The sequence below is a fragment of the Sander vitreus genome, chromosome 12 (assembly GCF_031162955.1).
Source record: "Sander vitreus isolate 19-12246 chromosome 12, sanVit1, whole genome shotgun sequence".
In the NCBI taxonomy this organism is placed as follows: domain Eukaryota; kingdom Metazoa; phylum Chordata; class Actinopteri; order Perciformes; family Percidae; genus Sander; species Sander vitreus.
Genome location: NC_135866.1, coordinates 9,265,384 through 9,288,115, shown reverse-complemented (window position 1 = coordinate 9,288,115; position 22,732 = coordinate 9,265,384). Strand labels below are relative to the sequence as shown.

Sequence of the window (22,732 nt, the reverse complement as noted above, 5' to 3'; positions counted from 1 at the left end):
AAAGTTTGTGGTTTCTGTATTTGCACACACTAGACCTATTAAGTAAAAACAGATGGGATGCCCAGACTACACAGCCAACACAACGGTCGAAATCGTGCATCAAGACTTTTTTTTAAAACTCATATTTCATTTATTTTTAGAGGATTTTGTTAGTCATTTGTCCCAATTATTCATTATAATTAAGGAGGCGGTATCCAGGAGCTTCCGTGGGCTCGAGCAAAGGGTTTTGTATCACTGCTGGGACTCTGCTGAGGGGCAGAATGACTGATACACAGGAGCCTCTCAGGCTTTTAAACAGATGGTTCAATGACAGAGTTGAGGCTGTGAAAGTGGAGGTTGAAACTAAAAAAGCAGCAGCATGGGATATACTTACTCTGTATTACCAAATAAAAGATAAGTCTGACAATATTCTGTGTTTCTTATTGTCAACAAATGCAATGAAAATACCAAAACCAATAATCCTACTGTCAAGAATAACCTGTGTAGCCGAAGCCTGATATATCGTAGTCCTCTCCATTGTTGTCCATATAGTATAAAAATAAAAATAAATGTTGCTAGGGTAACATTTTTTTCATTGCTACAAACACAGCCACATTTATTTTAAATGAATCCCACATACATCATAAATATGCACAAAATGTATTAATCCACAACTGAAAATATTACCCCAAAAATGCACTATTTACTCCCACTGGAGGAGTGTTTGCTAAAAACCAGTGCCCAGCTGTTTAAGAAAATCATTTAGGATTTAAAAGAATAAAAGCATACATTTGTCACCCACTTCTAAAGAATTGTCTTCAGTAGGAAAATGATGGACAGAACTACAGCCAGGCTGGGGAAGTCAGAAAGTATTGAGAGACAAACACCTTGATGGCTTTGTTTATTTGTTGACATTAAGAAAATTATAAAATATTGGCAACCCTATCTGTTAAGTAACAGCTCTGAGGATAGCCTGTCTTTACGTTAAAATCACAGGTTGACAAGATGTCTTTTCACGCTCTCTGCAAGTATGGATGTGAAATGTAATTATTCGTTCTGCATTCATGTCAAATTGCATCTTTACAACATGAGAAGATTGCTGCACGTTATAATGTATAAGGTCACCTAGGAAACTGCGAGGGTAGGTACAGTTTGTCCCTTTTTCCCCATCACGTAATTGGGCTTGAGCTACAGTACATTATGGATGTTATGAAACTCATGTCTTTATTCTCATTCATGGTGAACCATCTGCTTTATTGTAAAACTAGTAGTGCAGAAAATGCAATGCCTTGAAGCCTTTATAAAGGCTAGACCTTGTGGGACCAACTGAGGTGCATATTCATTCTGGATCAAAAAAAAAAATTCTGAATAAAAAAAAGAAAGTGAAAAACTAAAAGTGACTCCACAAACTGGGATTTTATGCGTGTTGTAATGCGACTCATGTAAGCTAATGTAGTGTGAGGAACTGTCTTAACAGGAGAATCGTTACCTTGAGGAACAGAAAGCAAAATGTGTCCCGACATACTAATCATACCGCTGAAATGTTCTTCAGCCTGTTAAGTGAGCCATCTCTTCATCCTTCCTCGTGTGTCTTGCTGAACGGAGAATCTCTGCGTTGACATTGCTGACGTGGGAAGCGCTGTTCTCTCCCTCCCTCAGAGTTGTGACTCACCTGCTCTCCGATCTATTCCCAGCGAGGGGCTGACGATGGGCCTGGCTGCTTAGGTGGTGGGGGGGGGGGGGGGGGGGTGGGGTGGGTTGGGTTGGTACAGGGCTCCCGCTGCTGTGATCAGTGCAACAAAGAGCATCGCTGGAAAACAGGTGACTGGGCGATGGTTACGGCACACCGCCTGCAAGCCGAGCGGCATCGGCCTCTTGATGTTCTGGGATCTGACTACAATTTAGTTGCAGACATCAGAGAAAGACGAGTGCAGTATTCCTATCAAAGTATAACCTTGTTAAGGACAGGTCAAATAATAATAAACTCTAAAAAAAAAAAAAGAAAAAAAAACAGGACATAAACCACTGAGGAGTATTTCATAATATAAAATATGCTGAACCCAAAATTAAACAAAAGGATCATCCAACAAAATAGCCTGGTTGGGACATATTTTATATAAATAATAATTAAAAAATATTCATTGGAAAAAAGAAGAAGAAAAAAAACTAAATGGAAATCAAAAATCCCTAACAGGTCAGCAGTGGATCTCAAAGCTTCAGTCTGTCCACGAACCACTTTCCCTTTCTTCCAGCTCTATACAGCATGCAGTTTTTTATGTTGGTGGTAGTAGAGTACTATCATAATTATTTTCATTATAGATTTAAATATAGAATTATTCATAACTTCTGTTATCTATTTTTTTCTCTTTAATATATATATATATTTTTTTTTTAATTTTTTTTTTATTTTTTTAACACATCACAATGTGTCTTAAAACTGCCATCAGGGTTCTGTAAAAACAAAGGTAGTCAAAGAAACAGAAGGTGGGGTTGATGGGGTGGATGGGCGGGGTACAGGGGTGATGGTGTTTGTAACGTCTGGTGTAACACTTGGCCCTCCGAAGAGGATGACAGGATGGCGAGGGGAAAATGACTAGGAGAAAGAACTGGATGACAAGAGTTGAAAGGAGCCAAAATATGGGAGAGGGAAAAAAAAACCAACACCATCTTCACAGCCAGTGCCTCAGTCTCAGAGCAAAAAGAACATGTCATGCTGTCCTCCTCCTCCCCGTCACTCATACCGCAACTTCAAAAGACTCTGCAGGCCAGTGGTCCAAGGAGGTATGGGGGCATTAACGTCAGCAGGTTTCACTCACAACTGTGAGGAATCCGGACACAGAAGGACGGGGACACATCAACCTAAGAGGGACAGAGACGGAGGACAGAGTATAACAGACGTTTGGCCAAGTTTAAGCTCATCAAATATCATGTCCAAAAGCAAGTTTGCCTTAGTTAAAAGTATCAGAGTATTACAACACATTGGTACTAACACAGTACTAATTGGTGCTGTTAACACGGAAAGACTCAACCACAGGGTGAGGAAGAGAGAGCGAGATAAACATCCCACAGCCCACTTTATCTTAACCAGGATGAGTCATTGCCTGAACAAATTAATGCACAGCATCTCCTCTGCACTGCACACATGACAAACAGCCTCACACCGTGACTGGTTTGTGTGTGCAAGAGATTGAAAGAGCAAAATGTGGGTGGTAATTGGAACGAGAGGACAACCTGTTATATTGGTGTGTACGCTTGCAGCATAAATCTGCCCCACTTCTTCGCCTGAATGGCGGCCACTGATGAACCCCTGGAAGGCTATAGTCTAGATGAATCCTAACAGAGCAGAAAAGTGATGCTCCATGAGCGGACAAGTTCAGATCTAGTTTTTGTGACTGTATAGAAAACCGCCCCTGAGTCTGCCTGGGGAGTGGTGGTGAGTCAGAGCACTGGCTTCTGAATATCAACACACTCTCCTCCCTGATTCTCTCTTCCTCCTTCACTGATACTCATCTCCACGTCTCCGTCGGTTCTAACGCATTCCCATCTCATCCCTCCCATCTTTTCATCTGTTCTCCTTAGGTGTTAATCTTTTTTTCTCTATCTACTGTATGGAAGGTGTCCTCTTAGCACAATTCAGAGCTTTTGTTAACAGTCTACACACTCACCACATGGGTTGTTGCTGAGGGAGGAAGGGGAGGGGGGGGGTCATTGCTGTTTGCAGGTGGAGAGCTTGCGGATCTTGCTGGCTGTGGAGACTCCTTTACGTGAAGGGTTGGATGAAGAGGAGGATCGGCGTTCTGCTTTGGCCTTGCTGTTCAGAGACCCACCCTCTGTCCCGTTCACACAAACTGGCTTGGCTACAGTTGGACTGTGGTCTGCGTGCTCCTGACCCCGAGCTTCTTCGGCCACTTGTCCTAAAGACACGCGCACATTAGGCTCAAAACAAATCCATTATAGTTTCACACAAGTGTTGACTTGACCACTGCTTCATTGAGCAAGTGCAGTAAAAGCACGAGAGTCCACACCGAGCGATTACATGGATGGGAATTACCACAGACCTGCTTTTTTTTTTTTTTTTAGAAGGGGACCTTTAAAAAGCTCATTTGTCAGCAGCACCAGCATAATGTCAGGTCAGATAACCATGAAAAACAAGATAAATAGTAACCTACTACAACACCAGGAAAACAATCCTTAATGAGACTTGTTCATTTCAAGTGCAGAGGTGTGTGTGTGTAGCTGGGGCTGTGAGAACCTTTAAATGACTTCCCACACTGTAAAAACTGTAAACTGTAACAATATTAAAAGCAGTGAGATAGGGATGTCACGAGAACTGATACTTTGGTACCAAAATTCTGAAAATGTGACGGTACTCATTTTTCTACAGTACTGTAGGTACCTGGGGATGCAATTCTTCTGGATCTGACGGGGGCAGTATAAGCCTACAAGTGTTCTTAGTCTGCTGCTAAATGCTGGAGAAGAACGCCCACCAGCACAGAAAAACAGGGCGCCTTATGTCCGTGCACTGCTTTACCGTACTTCTACAGCAAAGGCTTTCACGACTTCACCTGGAGCTCCCAAACAGAAAGCAAGTTGGTTTCTCTCTGCCGTTGTCTGTCACAGCCCAACGTTAGCTACGACGGCTGACATTAGCCAACTTTAGCGGACCACTGTCACGTCAGTTAAGTTTACTTTAACAAGCCCGGTTCTATGTGAAAAACGACGACGGCAGAGAGAAGTAGACCTAACTAAACATGCTTGCTCTCTGGGAGTTCCTGGTGAATTAATGAAAGACGTTACTGTACGCTGGCTGTGTTGTGATGCCAGGCTTCAGAGCAGCGGGCTGTGGCTCCATAAGACTGACGTTTTCTCCAGGTTACATGTGAATCACGCTCTCCTCTGCCCCCACTCAAAGCCCTCCACTCCACTCCAAACTAAAAAACGACCGACACTGAAAGAAGAGCAACATGTCCCTGGTATCATGACATCCATAGTTGCCACTATTGTTGTGTGTTTTTATAATGTTCAAATGTTTAAATAAAAGGAATTAATGTATGTATTAGAGTTTGTTTTTTTTCCTTCTTCACACGGTGGTATCGACTTTGGTATTGTGTACTTTTGGTGGTATCGGTACAGGCTACAAGATTTTTGGTACGTGTAGATGTAGTTACTGCTTAAGAGAAACATCAGGTCATACGGTTGTTTAATTTACCATACACTATTATTTCATTTATATGAAGCATCCTATGAAACAGTGCTCAGCATGTGTGGGAGTGAACCCTTGAAAACCATTCATACTTGCACACCAAAACCATTTTAACTTGACTATTTTTAGATCACTTCATTCACATTCTGCAGCTCTATTTTGTTTTTATGTGGGGCACCACTTCTAGATACTCAACACCGACTACTGCACTCATTACCACCGGTTGTTGCCTAGCAACACATAAAGGATCCAATTTCTGGAGGGAAAAGATAAAAGTTGGGGAACAAATGAAATCAAATATAAATATGCTATTATCTATTTGTTGCAGTATGTTGTAAAACTAAATGAATTATTTGACAGTGAAGCCTGTTCCAGACCTCTGAATCTAAGCCTTGTTTACAATTTTCTTATAGGTAAACAGTCAACCAATCAGAGCTTAGTAGATGGGTTTAAGATTGTGGACATCATCTTTCTACATACATGTAGCCAGCTATCTACCTACATTCATGAAAAATACAGAAAGAAGTGTGGATGAGATCGACACAGCTGTAGTTGTTATTAAGTCCATGTACAGAAATAATAAATAACTTGAATTGACATAATTCTTTGATCAATGTGGAAAATGTTAAGTTGACCGATCCTGGAAACGGCTACTGCAGCTTATGTATCAACTGAAAAAGATAATGGCGGGATGAATGTCACAAAACAAAATAACTCCATCCTTCCAACTAAAAACTGGCTAACGTGAACACAGTGTCATGCTGAATGAATGAAGTGAAAATGGTAATTCAGTTTGATTATCAGGATTAATATAGAAAGACATTTCTGGAAAGCCTTTATTTACCTCATTACAGTTTCAGTAAGTCATGGAAATGACAATTTCATTTTGTGTGATGTGGAACTGAAAATTGTTTAATATTCAGGCCCAATACAGTACAAAAACAGTGTCTAATAGGGTTAATTTTGGATATTGTAGTGTTGGATATTTTTAATGGTCAGTTTATGCCTGTAGAGTTGACTAACTTTTTTGTCCACCAGCCACTCAATAGATTTTAGATGTTTTTTTGGCTGGTGAGTGAAGCAAATCTAGCAGCCACTTCCATATTTTACCAGCAACCCTTGCCTTGAATTACACTGACTCCTATGTCCAAGTTTTTTTCAACCACTAAAACAAAAGAGAAAAGACTTTTTTTTTTTTTTTAAATCGTTTTTTAACTGCTCTTTAATGTTTTAAATTTTTGAATCGTTTTTTAACTGTTCTTTAATGTTTTATGTAAAGCACTTTGAATTGCTCGGTTGCTGAAATGTGCTATACAAATAAAGCTGCCTTGCACTGCATTACCATAATGTTAATATAAACTGAACAATTCCTGTTCACTTTCCAGTGAAATGCATCAAGTATGGTTTTTATGGCTTTAAGTCAGAGGCCAACGTTTAATGTGGGTTTGTTACAAGTTGAAATTTTAAATGTTAATTTTAACCACATTTTTGACACAAGGAAGAGGTTGGTGCTATACAGCAATGTCTTTTTTGTGATGCATTTCTAAGAAGGACGATTCAGCGTTGTCACACAAGGAGACAACAGACCAAAACAACACAAAATACAATTACTAAACACTGATTGCTCTCATACCGCACAAAGTTGGAAAAAACACAGTCTGGATCAACAGAATTACATTTCCAGGAAAATTGCCTGACATCCGGTGCACAAATTTAGAGCTAGCAAGCTACATGCTGAAAATTGCAAGTTTTGAAGAAAATTTGGATCAACAAGATTTACAAAGAATATGTTTACGGTATAACTAGGATGTTTAGGGGCCGATTGGCGGGCTTTGCTGAAGTTCACACGGGGATACACTGGTAAGAGAAAATTATGTTTAACCATGTATCCAACAAGTTTAAATAGCTAACGTTACTGTATTGTGTGAACAGTTAACTTCTTTAATATTTTTATGTGGCGTTTTCAAAATTGCGCTGTGGAAATAGGTCTGGCAATGCGAGACTAGAAAAAACAAAACAAAGATATTTAAATCCATCTTGAGTTCAACTTTAAGAATTCTCTGAGCTCACGCTTACCTGGCACTGTGAAGTCCTGAGTATATATGATCTCATCCTCTCCATCGTAGAGCTCGTCATCGTCCTCTTCTGTGTAGCCGTGCAGATCCTCCAGGTAGGGCACCACTGTCATACTCCGCCAAGGATCCCTGCTTTCTGCGTTGGCAGGGATGGGCACAGGGGGCTCAGACGGAGGGTGTTTCTTACGCACCCAGCTAGAAAGGACAGGCAGGGAGAACATGCACATGGAAATGACAAATCAGACTTCAAATAGGTTTTCTAAGCACTTACTGTAGGCCAGGAGTCGCACACATTTCCATTCATTTTTAATCATTTTACATGGGATGACTGCAATATACTAAATCACTCACTTGTGTTGCCTTATATTTTGTATGGAAAACCTCTTTGCAGGGTCGTACTCAAGCATTCCTGAAAAACAAACATTACAAAGATCAATTCAATCACAACACTAAACAATTTCTCCACTCACGTCATCTTTCTGTTAAGTGTTTAACATAAAGTGGTGGGAGGCTGCAGCAGTGAGGGGTGAGAGAACCGCAGAAGATGATAAACTTATTCAAGGAACATTAATTAAAGCTCATAATAATCTCATTCATCACTGTGTGTCAAGGCATCCTGCAAAGCTTAAGGAGTCAATGAGGTACAGTAAGGAAACATTAATATGAGTAGCATAACAGCTGTACCAAGTAATGAAGATTTTGTCCCTCAATTATCATAATGTGGGCCGAATCTGTGGGAAAAGCAGAATGTCAGTGTGATAAGGCAGCAGTGATGCAGTGCCTATCCAGACCTAATAATGTAATTGTCTCCCAGCAGGCAGAGAGGGGCAGCATGCAGAGTTCCGATAGTAGTGCTGTGCCTGCTGAAGGACACCTTTTGTGGCACTGGGCTTATTTTAGACCATGTAATTATGGACCGACTATCTCCCAGGTGCTGCGTCATCACACACAGACGTCAAACGCTCACACAAAATGGGGGATGGAGGATTGGTGAGATATAACAGCACCAGAATGTGGCAGTTTTTTTCCCCTTCCTATTCACGGTGAAGGCATTGTTCAAAATCCCTCCATGTGATAACAAGTACAGTAAAATAAGATGGATAACAAGCTACAATACTAGGCATTCAGCTTAATTATTTCATTAGTCTGCGCAAACATAATCTTCCCAACATTCTTTTGGATTTTACATCCATTCAGCCGATAATACGTTTAACTATAAAAGACTCTTGACTCTTTCTTTTTACAAGGGGCAACAAGCAAGCATTGCTGCAGTCCAGTCAGGAAAAGCAACGCCTGAGTATAATGTGTTTAGTATTCTGCTGCTGGCTCCAGATCAATGGGAACTACGTCAACAGCTAGAGGGATTTCTACAATTTGGAGGAAGCCTCACATGCTGAGAAGTCACAGTGACTTTCAGTGTCACAGCACCACCTACTGGACGCATGCAGAAAAGATCACAGTGCGACTGGCTGGGACTTTTGTGATTTATTACTGCTCTCACTACACATCTGACCAATTCCATCTCAAAGTGTTACTTCCGATTGACAAACTTGCATTTTGTAATCATCAAAAACATACTAAGAGCAAACCACCATTGTTAAAATAAATGCATGACCTTGCCGGATGATGCTTGACAGCCATCTACTGCTATGACAAAAAATACAACACTCAATGGATTAATCCAATGCTGACCTATGAATCATCCACTAAGGCATACGTTTGTAACCACAGCAACAAAACTTGATGAACAAAGTATAATTTGGCCTTTTAGTAAAAACATTTAGCTTTATAGCACACTCACCTTGCAGCAGGTCCGACAGGAGGGGTCCACACTCCTCGGGAACCGTGTAGTCTCCTTTTCCAATGTTCTCAAATAGCTTATAGATGTTGTCCCCCTCAAACGGATACAGACTTGTTGTAATGTTGTATCTAAATGGATAGAAGGAGTCAACAAGTACTGTAAGTGTATCATAAACCGGGATACTGTTAATAGTTGTCACAGGGTTGGGAACCTTTTACTTTTGATCCGATACTGGTAACTGGCGGTACCTTTTTCTCTGTAATAACATTTCATTTGTAACAATTAATTTCAGTTGTAAAAATAAGTCCAAACCTATTAATCCTGTTTATTTAGAACGCTGTTTGTGTGTGTCTCAGAGGAAGTGTAACCACACTGTGAGCGCTTTCAGCACGCCATTATATTATATTGCAGCACACGTTGTGTGAGTTTTAAAAAAAGTGTAAACACACTTGCAACTGCTTTATCGGCATTGCCCTGATTCACTGTGACTAGAACAAGCTGCAGAGGCGACGTAGTGGTGTCATCTTTGACTATTCTTTCAAATCTAATTGCACCATACAGGCACTTTACTACAGCTATTTCTATAGTATAACATGCTTACATACACCTTACTTCTCAATCCTCTCTGTATCTTGTAGGCAGTGTGTCTATCTATTCCCCTAAATTATACACTCTAATCTTTAAACAGAATGACCAGTAGGAGGATAGACTCTTTTTGAGGTCCCTAGAGATGGACAACAGAATGCAAGGGTGCTTTCACACCTGGGGCCCCATTTCAGAAATCAGGTTTAGTGAAAACTCTGAGTTTGTTAACCCTGAGATGTGGGAAACTCTGGGTTTTCTGTCTCAGAAAGAGAGGTAACTTAACCTCAGAGTCAGTTACTATGGTAACTGAGTCTGTGAACCTAACCTGGTCGGGAGCAGGTTTTCTTCAATAAACCTCAAGTTTCTCTCAGTCTCCTCCCTCTGACACAGCGCTCTTTCATTTATTCATTCATTCATTCATTCATTCAGTCTGTAGCAAGCGCATTTTAGCCCAGTTTGTTATCTGTATGAATAAAAAAAAAAAAAAAAAAAAAAAATCAGGGTTGATTTATTAACTATGTTGGGCAGACTATAAAGTTTTTTTTCGCGAACATGGCTTGTCCTTTTGTCGACGATCCCGTTGATGAAAGAGCTATATTACTTCGCAGAGAGTTAAACATATGTCGGAAGATGATATTGAGGCCCCGACTATACTGTAGATGCATTTTCATTTCCAGATAACTACCTAGCTTATTTGAGAGGTATCGTTTTTCTTCAGTCCATCAGATATGTAGATACCTTATCCGTCCTCATATCACTAACGTCACCCATTGTGGACATGCTCTTACATCCGAGCAGATTCTTTGTGTCGCATTATGTTTTTTGCAAACGGCAGTTTTCTTTGCAACATTGGTGATGCGCAGCATATTAGTAAAGCCACTGTATGCAGAGCCGTGAGAAAAGTGTGCCCGCTCTAAAACATTTTTTGTAGTGTTCCCTGGACACAAACCAGTGAGAGCCATTAAAAAGAAATACATTATTATAAATTCTAATTCTGTTAATGACATGGTGCAACCTTAGAATGGGATTAGCAGTATCTTACTTTTTTGCGGCAATCCTGCAAGTATAGGTGTAATACCATTCCAGTTTTCACCAGTAATATTATAGGCTACTGGTGATTCAATATCTAATTAATACTGTACACTATATTAGAGCTTACGATTGACTCAAGCAGCAATTTTCTCCCACACCAATTCTTGCTCTTTTGCAGCAGAAGCTGTGTTGCTATTTTAACGAAATATATGTTCAATGTGCGCATGAGTAGTTCCAGAGGGGTAAAGTATGCCGACCGATTTGTTTGTGGTTGTTGCCATGGTGAATCGTAGTATCATGGCTCCATTCATGCTGCCTTTTTATAGTGGTGGTGCACGCGCTTAACTCTGCGTGTAATGTTGTACATTTTGTGTTGCTCCATGATTTCTGAGTTTCACTCAGATATTCTATCCAATAGACCAGCAACCCTTTAGACTGTGTGACATTTGTTTATAATGTTCAGTGCATTTGACAAAAGTGCAGTGTGAAAGCTAACTGAACTAAATGAAAAATGCAACAATGTTGCAACAATGTATACACAGGCCCGCCAATGTATGACAAGTACATAGAGAGAAGACTGAGGATCAGCAACGATGTCTGTTAAGTGTCTTTCTCTATTAACTTCATGGCTGCTGCTCTGCCCTTTAAGCTCCATAAAGTGTGATTTATGGTCCTGCGGAAGCTTCACACACACCGCCGTAGCCTACGTTAGTGGCCTGAAGTTTATACTTGTGCGTTGGTGTGTGCGTCGATCTCTTTAAAACAATAGCAAGGATGGCATGTGTGTGCGTCGGGGCGTGTGGTAGAGCAAGTGAGAGAGTGACGCTGATTAGCTTCGGAACAAGTACCGAGTCATAGTGAGAGAAACAAAGTGTCTCCCCTGTGCTTTCTGACCACGGTGCAAAATCTGTAGCAGGAGAAGTTAACCCTCTCCTTAAATTCATGTTTATGGAGAAGGAGAACCAGGAAATGAGTAGTGGGAAATGCAACGCTACCAAGCAACGGCCGAGCGACGTGTAGTTCAATTTTTTCAAGAGGTGCACGTCAGGCTACCGCGCAGGGTCTGTGTCTCCGAATACATAGCCACGGCGTAGATTTAACGCAGAAGCATAAACCACGCTTACGAAGGAAGGACAAGCATTAACAGCATTTTTCCATTACAATCAATTAAGTACCACAAGCAAACAATATCTCCTTTTGTCAGATATTAAGACAACTTAGCAGATCAACTGTCTATAATTGGGCCTTTAAAATGCTATAATATTCACAGCATTCTATGAGAACTTGAGCAACCCGAGGCTCTGACTACTCACAGTGTTACTCCAGCAGACCAAATGTCCACTTTAAACCCTGAAAAGGTGTCCAGTCCATTGGCAATCTCTGGAGGCTGGAAGGCCGGAGAGCCTTGACTGGTGCGACATGTGTCATCCTCTGCAAATGGGTGAAGGGCCTGAAAAATATAGAGTGAACTATATTAGTGAGAATTTTAGTTAGTGTTTCTTTATATCTATAACCACAAATAACTTGAATAATTTCTTGCCATTTACTTCTTATGCAACACCACCAAAATGATCACTATCACTACCAATTAGCTGAAATGTGTAGAAAGGAAAAAATAGGAATTCGTAGATGTTCGATTAGCTGAAATCCGGTGGTGAAAAAAAAAGAAAGAAAATTTTTTCCCCTGGATGGTAAACACTATGCTGCAGCCTGAGCTTACCTCTGCTACTCCCAGGTCCGAGATTTTAAGTGCCCCGTCTGTGGTCAGCAGCAGATTCCCTGGTTTAATGTCTTTGTGAACTATTCCCTGGCTGTGCAAATATTCAAGGCCATCTAAGAGCTGGCAAAAGTACCTGAAAAAAGAAACAGAGGGGTTGACGGACACAATTTAAAGAGGAGTGGAAGTGTTACATACTATAAGGAAAAAAAAAAGGCATATCAAACGATTTATCACTGTGGTCACAACCTTCTTCACTTAGTACTTTAGCATCAGTGGCTTTCCAGCAGTGACCACATATTCACACAATCTATGGTCAGTCATTTTAACAGTAGAGGCCCTGCAGTGTTGGATCTAAACTTAGGCCTGGACCAATGGCTGCAGAGAGGGTTAATCTAAATATAGCAGAGACTGAGGGAAAGAGGGAGAGAGGGGAGGGAAAGACACTTACCCGTGAGCTTGAAATACTGGAAACCTTTTCTCTGGGACGCTGTCCAGCATTTCTTGCATCCCACAAACGCAATACTCCATCACCATATACGTAAGTCAGGAGTCAAGGGGATTCACCAAACCAAACAAATAGATCCTTTAATAAAGTAAGCCCATTATATAGCTTACAAATGGAAATATGTAGGCATTTAGAACTAACCCTCCCAAACTGTAACATTAAAATCTAACATTAAAACCATTAACTATCAGAAATCAACTCATATGCACACTCATTTACAACACAAGGATATATTTTCTGCTTCTCTTCATTGTAGAGCACATCCACCAACTGAATCACATTCTTGTGTTGGAGTCTTCTTAGCAGCTGAATCTCCCTATGAATGGCATTGGACACAAGAACAAAAACATGCAAAAGATGACTCAAGCAAATGTACAGGGAGTGTTATATATTCTAATACCGGCCCATATCTGCTGAGAACGTAGAATAAAGGCCATTTGCCATACATCAGCACAACCGCACTAATATGGCTAGTAAGAGCACAAGTATATTATTGGTTTTATTACAGTACTATTAAGCTGTTGATTTGAGATCTGTTGAGCAGAATCTCATTCCACGATACAGTAGCTGTCATGTTTCATCTCTTTTTGTGATTTAGTAACAATAACCTACATTTGTATATCCATTAAATTAAGAGTACAAACACATGTGAGCCTTTTCTAAAAAGTGATTTAAAGAAAACAGAAATACAGGAATGATACAGTAAGACTTGATATTGTCGGAGTGCAGCTGCAGCAGTCATTTACACTAGTCTCATAAAGACAGATAACCTGACAGTTCCCTTCGCTGCCCGAAGAGAAGAGGTTTAAATCACAACCATGACAAAACACCCAGGAGACTCAACATTCAGCTGTGAGTGGGGAGACTAATTAATTTGGATCTGGATAGGAAGAGCACAAAGTACAAACCACAGACTTCCCAAGACATACCACCCACATCCACACACAGAGGAAATACTGAAGTGTTGCTTAACAATCAGGGAAGAGAATTTTGTGATTTGATTTGGGTCCAATTTGTCTCTCCGCTTCATTGTTCGTATTACCGTTTAATACAGCAATTAACGTGCGAGTTAAATTAATTTCCCTCTTCCATACTTACAAGCACCACCCAAACTGTGTCTGACATCATGACGGACCTATGTGCTCGCAGCAGAGTTCTGTCATCATTGCATGTGTAGGGTGGAGAAACCATAATGTAACCAACGCCACTGACAAAAATTAATCAATACATTTTTGGTCTCTGTGAACATATTAACATTGTAAAAATCTTAATTATTACATAAGTATATCGTCCCCACCCCTCCTCTAAGCACATTTGATGTGTCATGCAATGACAAGTCAAAGCGGATAAATAAAAGGGAGCGGGCCTCTGCCAAAAGACCATGAAGCCCCTATAGTGCTGAGGCGTCATCTGTCTTTTTTTTTTGTGTGTGTGACTGTGACACAATCTCACAACAAACACGTTGGAGCTTACTTGTCCCTTATCAGTCACCCTGCAGTTTATAAGCTGTGTCAGTCCTCTGCCTTATACACAATCTTACTGACAAATGGATATTCTGGGCCTAGTCAGCCTCGCGCTTGCACACAGACACACACAAGCAGTTACTGCTGCATCGCTGCATCACTGCACTGGTTAAAAAAAAGACACAGCTGACTCATGCACACATAAAAACAGAATTATGATTAAAATATAAGGAATAATGAATAGCATAATTTAAAGCTATACATCTCTGCTATGCAGCTGAATAGCAGGCGCAGATGAGATGTTTGAAATGTAGAAAACCAAGCTGCATCTGCATCACTGCTCATTTCCATTAAACAAATCATAAAACGGAGGCGGGCTGTCACTAAGGCACAGTGACTGCTGCAGTCCATCTGCAGTCTCCAAGTTCACATGTGTGTCGATGGACCTGTGTGTTCAAGGCCTGCAGGCTGCAGAGCTGAACGGATTTCAGCACTCAGTGATATGGCAGCTACTCTGGCACAAAGCAGCAAAATTAAAATGATCCAAAATCTGTGTCTACACTGTGCTGGTCCAGAGTCTGTGTCTAGTTTAGGGCATGCATGTGTGTCTATGTGCGCTCCTGTCATTCCAAACTAGGGCATGGCATTCTTGGGGTGTTGCCGTAGAAACAGGAGTTGCATTGCTCAATCAATGCCGGTATGAGCATGCCCATTCCCATAGCAACCCTGTAAAAGCAGGAAGTGTTTGGCAGACAGGAATGCTAAAACCATGGCTGTAAGGGGGGACCGGGGGCTACTACGGCATCCACACACAGACAGGCCTTTACAGGCTCGAACATTTAGCTTTCTCCGGCTGGAAAACATAACCAAGTAAGACAGATGAGGAACACTACTGTGGTCTTTTTAACAGAGCGACAACTGCAGCTTTGTCCTAATCATATAAATATAGCCTAGGATTAAAAAAAAAAAAAAAAAAAACACACCTTTGAAAACAAGAAAAGCAAGAACATATCTCCAGACTAACCACCTTGTCACCCAGGGGAAGTAAAAAATGATTTATGGTATTAGAAATATTTGGGACTTCAGGATGATACAACAAGGTATACGGTACCATTATATGGCAACCGTAAGAAAATGTTGGAGTGGGATCAGTTTCCTTAATTGAAGTAGCTTCCATCCAAAGTACAATGCCCAATATTCACCATCTTAAATTTGTTTTCATTTTTTTTTTTTTTTTACATTTTGAATTACTAATCTTACTCATATAAACCGTGAACACACATTTTTTTTTTTTTACCATTCCTCTTGCTCAACTTGGGGACTGTGGCTTTCAGGATTTGACTGGCGCCTGGTCCTAGGGTTGGCCACTCCAGGACATTAATGTAATTGTTTTTAAGTAATTTCTATGTAGCTTTGGCTCTCCCCGGTCTCACTTTTCTTGCAAACAGCAGTACGTTTTCCTCCAGGATTTCTCTCCGTTTTGCTATTATCATTTTACCCTCTAACTTTAATTACACTAACCAAGATGTCGTGAGATGTTGTGAGAGTTGTAGCATGCAACTGCTACCATCTCAGCCATGGAGCCCTGTAGCACCATTCAGAGCTGTCTTAAGCTTCAGTTATAGTGCCGCTCGACACTGTGCAGGGCCTCCATAGATAGCGCGCGTGCTATGAGCATGCACGGAGACGTTTATGCTTAGCGCATTGTTCGTTGCAGTGTTCTCTGAAACACCAGAGGGCGTACAAACAAAATAATCTGTGAATAAGCAAGAAGTAGTAGTAGTGAAACAAAATGTGTCTTCTGGCTGTGGCAACAACAACACAACTTCGACGTTCTGTGTGTGTGTGTCGCGTTAGGTCACGGCAGTTTACTGCGGCGCCGCTATGACGACCAGCCAAGCTCGCCTCACGCATGGGGCAGTACCAAAGAATTTCCGTAGACCGGCTTTGGCAGTACTAAATCTGCAATGGAAAAAGGAGGACGGGGCATCGCAGTCGAGTCGAGTCTCAAGAAAGATAAGCACTTTAGTTATATGCAACACTTGGCATACACCCACATAACAGCTTGCATGTCACACACTTTAAATTAGAGTCGTTTTAGGCTTCAAGTCTATTTTTTAACCCGACTTCAGCATGTTAACAAATGGTGGATTGGGCTGTTAGTGCTCTAAAAACACTTCTCAGTGAAAAACAATACTATGGCTGAAGGGATCCAGTGTAGACATTGATGGAGAACCGCAGCTGCTACCGTCTAGCTGCTGACAGGCTGCTTTCAGTCCCAACAAACTGGAGACTGAGGGAAAAGGTAAAATATGGTATTTCTTAACTTAAAGTTGCTTATCTAAGAATAGTTAACACAATATTCTGGGATAGACTTCAGTAAAGTTAGTCTGGATTCCTGATAAATAGAAGCTACTACAATCCCGACAAAATTATTCTAACTGAGCAGTTACTGCCGTTTTGACGGCGACCTAAAACCATGCCATCTTGCAGCTCTTCTTTCTCTCTGTGTGAACTCATTTTTTTACACAGTTTTCTAAAGCTGCCTCTATAATTAGCACAGGCCCACAGCGAAAGACTGGAGTAATATTTAATAAACTACTGTGTGATTAAAACTTCTGATACTCATCAGGAAACGGGAATGCAGTAAAGTTTGAATATGTAGACATGACAGCCAAATTGCAGAGGCATTAAGAAAGAAAAGATAGACAGAGAGCTGGGAACAAATAGAACAATCTCAAGTCCAACCTCCGCAGCTTTGGGGACAGAGCCTTCTCCAGGGCAGCTCCCAGACTCTGGAACTCCCTGCCCCAAGAGATCCGCACCTCTGAGTCCCTGACCGTCTTCCAGTCCCACCTCAAGACCCATCTCTTCACCTCTGCCTATCCTTAGTCCCATGTCCCCCTCCCTTTTCATCTGTGCCTGAATCTTGTTTTGTTGTGTTCCGTTTTGCATTGTTTTTGTTTTCTACCTGCCCTGTAATGCGACTTTGAGTCTGTGAAAAGCGCTATATAAATTACATTTATTATTATTATAAAAAAGGTCTAGCTGTGTTAACCAAGTTTCTCCTATTCCTTCACCTTGATTACAGCAACCATTTGCATGTCTTGCCTGTGGTGTTTACAAAACTGGGTTATTGCAAAAATAACCTTCAACCTTTTAGCTGAAGAAGAGGTAAATGGATGGGTGGGTGCACCTCTCGCTACTATCTCCCTTTCTGAGCATGACATCAGGAGGGCTTTCAATCATGTGAATACAAGAAAGGAGCAGGACCTGACTGTATCAGTGGGCAGGTACCCAAACTGTGTGCTGACCAACTAGCGCCAGCGTTCACAATGATATTCAACCTATCACCGGCTCAGTGATAGGTCATACCCACGAGCTTCAAGAAATCCACCATCATTCGTCTACCAAAGAAAACAAGAGCAGGCTGCTCTTGGTTTCTCACCTCTGTAGTGATGAAATGCTTTGAATGACTGCTCAACGATTATATCTACTTCTTACTACCCAGCACAGTGGACCCATTACAGTTTGCCTACCGTCCCAATTGATCAACAGAAGACGCTATAGCACACACCCTCCACACCACCCTATCTTACCTGGAGGAAAAAAAAGGAAGCTACGCGAGATTGCTGTTCATTGACTACAGTTCAGCATTTAACACCATAGTTCCCTCTAGGCTCGTCACAAAGCTCAAGGACCTGGGATTAAACAACCTACTCATGAATGTCAGTGAGATTAAAGAGATGATAGTGGACTTTGGGAAGAAGCAGGGGTGAAACTACGCTGCTAAGAGAAGTCTAAGAGAATCATTACAGATCCAAACCACTCAGGTAACAGCCTTTTCTTCCTGTTGAGGTCAGGTACAAAAAGGTATACACCAGGATACACCAGGCCAGCACTGAGAGGCTCAGGAGGAGCTTTTACCCTCAGGCCACAAATATTCCTAAATGAGGACTGAGGCTTATGGCCCTGACACACCAACCCGATAATCGGCCGTCGGACAGTCCGGCGAGGTCAGTGACTCGAGTCTGTTCGGTGTGTTCCGTGCAGTCGTCCGTCGGCCTTCATTTTGGCCGACCTGACTTGCTGGGTCGGAGGGCGGCCAGTCCTAAGAGTTTGTGCATGTTGTCACACTAGTTTCATACCTAGCTAGTCAGTACTTAACCCTTCAAATAATCTCATTTGTATGAATAGGTACTGAACCGTAACACTTTTGAGTACTGATTGAATGGCATCTGCTGCGATGAGTGTTTAAAGCCAAGATATTTTCTGATTTAAATTATCATTTTGTTAAACTGTTTTTAGGCACAGTTTTTAAAACAAAGGCTAAAAGGTCTTTTTGTTGGCCTCCAGTGACTGAAATTCTCACACTGATGCAGAAGTGTATTTAGGTTGTGCTGAGTGCTGATCACTGTTTGGTGTGGTTACAGGTGAAACAAAGCATTGCTTCTGACTAAACTACTTAACAGGGACCTAATCTTCAACCAGAAGAGGTTAAAGAAGAAATGACAAACGGCTGTACCGAATACTAATACCATACCGAATATATTCAAAGCTTCGGAGGCAGCGGCGCGGGTCAAAATTTCCGACTGCATGTGAAGGCAGCAGAGAAAAAGAAAAAGAAAAGAGATGAAGCATGAGTTGAAGCGACTTTGCTTTGTTGTTGCAGGACACAGTCACCTATTGTTTACACAAACTCCTCGGCAGTTCAGTGTTTTGTTTTTTACCTTCATGGTGTTTAAAACTTTTTTGTTGCAGCGATAGAGGCAATGATGTTTCCTGTTTACAGTAACGGGACTCTCACGCCATGATATGGACAGAGGGGCCTGATCTCCGGTTACATGATTGTCCACCGCAGGGTGACATCGGGTTGCTTTCCTCTAAAAGTTAAATCGGTCTTAACTTTTTGCTGCAGGCAAATAAATGAAAAGACCTGCCTTTTTGCCTGTCTGACGAGTGACGACCGACGCAGTGTTTGTAAATTAGCTTTATGAACATTCGTACTATGTTTACCTTTATCAAATAGCCTGAAAACAACACCAGGCCGCTACAGTATAACCATACAAACCTCTACACACACCAGACTGCTTGCTTGTAAAGCAACATTTCTCTATTCTTGGCTGAGATGGATGACATAGCGCTGCATAAATTAGCCAGCAGCTAGGTGCTTAAAACTGACAAAACTTCACAGTAAAAAAGCAAAACAACAAATATTCAAATCCCATAATTGAAAATTGAATACCCATCAAATGAATATCCGAATCCAGCCCTTATAAATTATTCTTTAAAAGTGTGTGAAATGATGATGCATTTGACAAGTTTGGCTTATTTGCCTAGTTAAATGAGAGAGAAAATGCTTCTTATAGAAAGTGAAGTAAATCATCAAAACAGTATCATCTGGGTATTTACACTAAAACTAAGGTAGTAGAAATTTCAAGTGAAATATTTGAATTTAATAAAGTGGGACAGGCATGAACGGCCTCTCATTGTGGCATAAGAAACCCAGTTGACTGTCTTCGTTAAATTTTCAGTGGGGATTATTCAAATGAATTAACTAACTAGCATTACAGTCAAGCCAATGCTACTGTATCTCAGGATAACTGACTATCCCTAACTGCAAAGACCCTTTACATTAGCATACATAAATCACATTACAGGTGAGGAGTCAGTAACAATGTTGTTATGACACTGTCAGAGTGCAGAAAAAGGGTAAAAAAAAGCAGGTTGACAAACCTGAAAAACACTCACTTTTTCACATTGGCTTCTCCATTGGGAATCCTCCTCAGCTTCTTCTTCTTCAGTATTTTGACAGCCCTGCGACAAAGTGTCTCTGAGTCCAGCATCTCTTTCACTTTGCCATAAGATCCCTCCCCTAGCAGATCCCCCATCAAGTACTTTCCGATCAGCTTTGCCCTCTTCCTTCGTGGCTGGTAGATCACCTCTGTAGAGTCAATGCGGTGAATGAAAGTATCCATCTCCATCAGTTCATTTTCATTTAGATAGTCAAGATGATGCAGCTCGCCAGTACTCATGACTGATAGTTCGGTAGCCACAACTTAAGCCTCTTGTGCAAAAACGTTCGCAAATAGCTATGATTGCTGCTGTAGAGTAATCCACTTGTAACCTTTCAGCACTGAGCCGAATGTTTTAATTCCACAAGATGGAATACTGATGAATTACAAAATACTGAACATGGGTGAGAGAATAATCAGGCCTGAGAGTTGAGGGAGGAGATGGGGATCAATCCCAATTTGTAAACATTAGGGCTCTTAAGAGGTGCAAACAGAAGAGAAGAATCTGTTGGGTCCAGTGCCAAGTTAGTGCTGTATACGATGCATTTTGTACTACATGTGCAGTTGAACAGAAATAAGAAAATTGTGATTCTAGAATGTTATTCTTTTCTGCTTTAGTCTAAATAACTTTTATATGAATTTAATACCATACAGCCTTAGGTAGAAGCGACCAGTCCTTCTTCAAGGCCATGCAGCACAGCATTTCTGTCAAAGGCCCATGCTTCACAGCATAGATTTCCTCAAGATAAACAAGTGTGTACAGCTGGACTAGATCCAAGCACAGATCTACAGCCAAACGCATGCAGCAGTATCAGCCCAATCTCTGGTATGAGCCCGGCTCATAGAGGTCGACTGAGCCATCCAATATGTCCAGCCGTCCTCAGGTGTCCTCCATGCCACCACTGTTCCTACTGCATGGTGCCTGAAAACAAGGGTCATTTAAACATTATTGAAAATACAAGTATAGCTTTCGCACGTTTCTAAACTAAGCTAGCCCTCTTTGGTAAACACTGTCCAGACATGACAACACTTGACCGGTTAACCTTACTGGGTTTCCATTCTGCTGTGAGGTTCACATCAGCCACGAAAATATTATAATTTATCATAATTTAAGTACATATTTAGCACCCCACTTTAATTCAAGACTTATGCGAGTTACATTTGACACTTTTGTCGCTCAGTTGAAATAAAAATAAAGTGTTAACTATTAGTTAGCTGTAAGCTAACATAGCACGTTTGCTTGAATGAACTAGCCTGCCAACATACACTCTTACTTTGTGGTTCATTGATATAACGTCACACACATTTGCTAGCATTGCAGGTTTTAACCCCGAAGTCTGCTTTAAAGCAACGGCAATTAATTTAATGTGACTGAGGATTACCTAGGGAGGATAACCGAAACGTCGTCACACAGCTGTAGCCAACGGTGGTGCAGCGAAAGCTAGCAATAGCCAACTTTGCCTGACGTTAAGATTAGCGTTAGTCAACTTCACCTCATTTGCCGGTGGATAAGCGGTAATATAGCAGAACAATTGCCTTCTGCTATGACTGTATTGTATTATGCTCACCCAATAGCAAAACGAACACCAGCTTCAGTATCCAAACCAGCCCCTACAACGGAGTACCAAGCCAGATACACACGCAAGCTAACCGGAGTTGCGATGCCTAGCAAGCCGTTCAGATTACAATGTAAATTGCTAGCTAGCTATGTAGCTAGCTAGCTAGTTAACAAGCTAACAAGCTGGTGCCAATCCTGGTGCCGGGTCTCACCTTTATCCACATGAATCTTGCTGCTGTTTCGGGTTTTATTTCGTCTGTGTCCTTCCTGAGTGAAGCGAATATTTCACTTGGGTCTATCAGTTAAATTTTCGGACTCTTCGTGTTACTCTTGCCACTCAGGTTGTCGCCATCTTGTTTACCTCCGCCCCCGACTCGCACTGACAGCCCATACAAGCGTCAAATCACGTTAAAACGTCAAATCAAAGTTCGTTCCTCCCCCCAAAGTTATAAGGAGAAACGAGAATGTCAACCAGTTCTGATAATAAATTGTTTAAAAAGTAATTTACTCATTCTTTTAGATTTAATCAAGTAGTCTAATCCCATTGATATTTCTGGGAATTTAAAATGGATATCCCCAGGCGGGTACACACCGTACCTCTTAACTGCAGTAATTCTTCAACAGGGTGGTTATTTTAATAAACACTAATTATAATTAACATTGAAATAAAGATTAAATGCATTTATTTGACCTGGTTTGATACTTTCCTTCCCTTTACGACCCCCACCCTACTTTCAACTGTACTGTCCAGTAGCTCCGGAGATGCAACTCTTCCGTCAATTCATCAATTTACAGAAAATAATTAGCAACCGTTTTGATAAATTATTTTCCAAGCAAAAATGTCCACGGTTCTCAAATGTTAGGATTTGATGCGTTTCTTTATCTCATAAGATAGAACATTTATTATATTTTGGATTAAGTTTCAGACAAAACAAACTGGGCTCTAGGAACATGTTTCACAATGTTCTTACATTTGATTAACCAAACGAATAATGGATAAAGAAAATAATAGTTAC

At 41.1% G+C, this 22,732-nt stretch overlaps 1 protein-coding gene across 1 annotated transcript; it reads right to left on the bottom strand.

Annotated features, from left to right (window-relative positions):
• Positions 1–863: 863 nt before the first annotated feature.
• Positions 864–22,099, bottom strand: stk11 (serine/threonine kinase 11). Its single transcript, XM_078263574.1, has 11 exons — positions 21,929–22,099; positions 20,115–21,080; positions 13,133–13,216; positions 12,844–12,933; positions 12,396–12,528; positions 11,989–12,125; positions 9,059–9,186; positions 7,609–7,666; positions 7,259–7,452; positions 3,645–3,893; positions 864–2,838 (listed from the first exon to the last, which is right to left on the bottom strand). Exons 2-10 carry the CDS (start codon positions 20,396–20,398, stop codon positions 3,685–3,687), a joined length of 1,317 nt encoding a protein of 438 aa, XP_078119700.1. The 5' UTR covers positions 20,399–21,080; positions 21,929–22,099; the 3' UTR covers positions 864–2,838; positions 3,645–3,684.
• Positions 22,100–22,732: the final 633 nt, after the last annotated feature.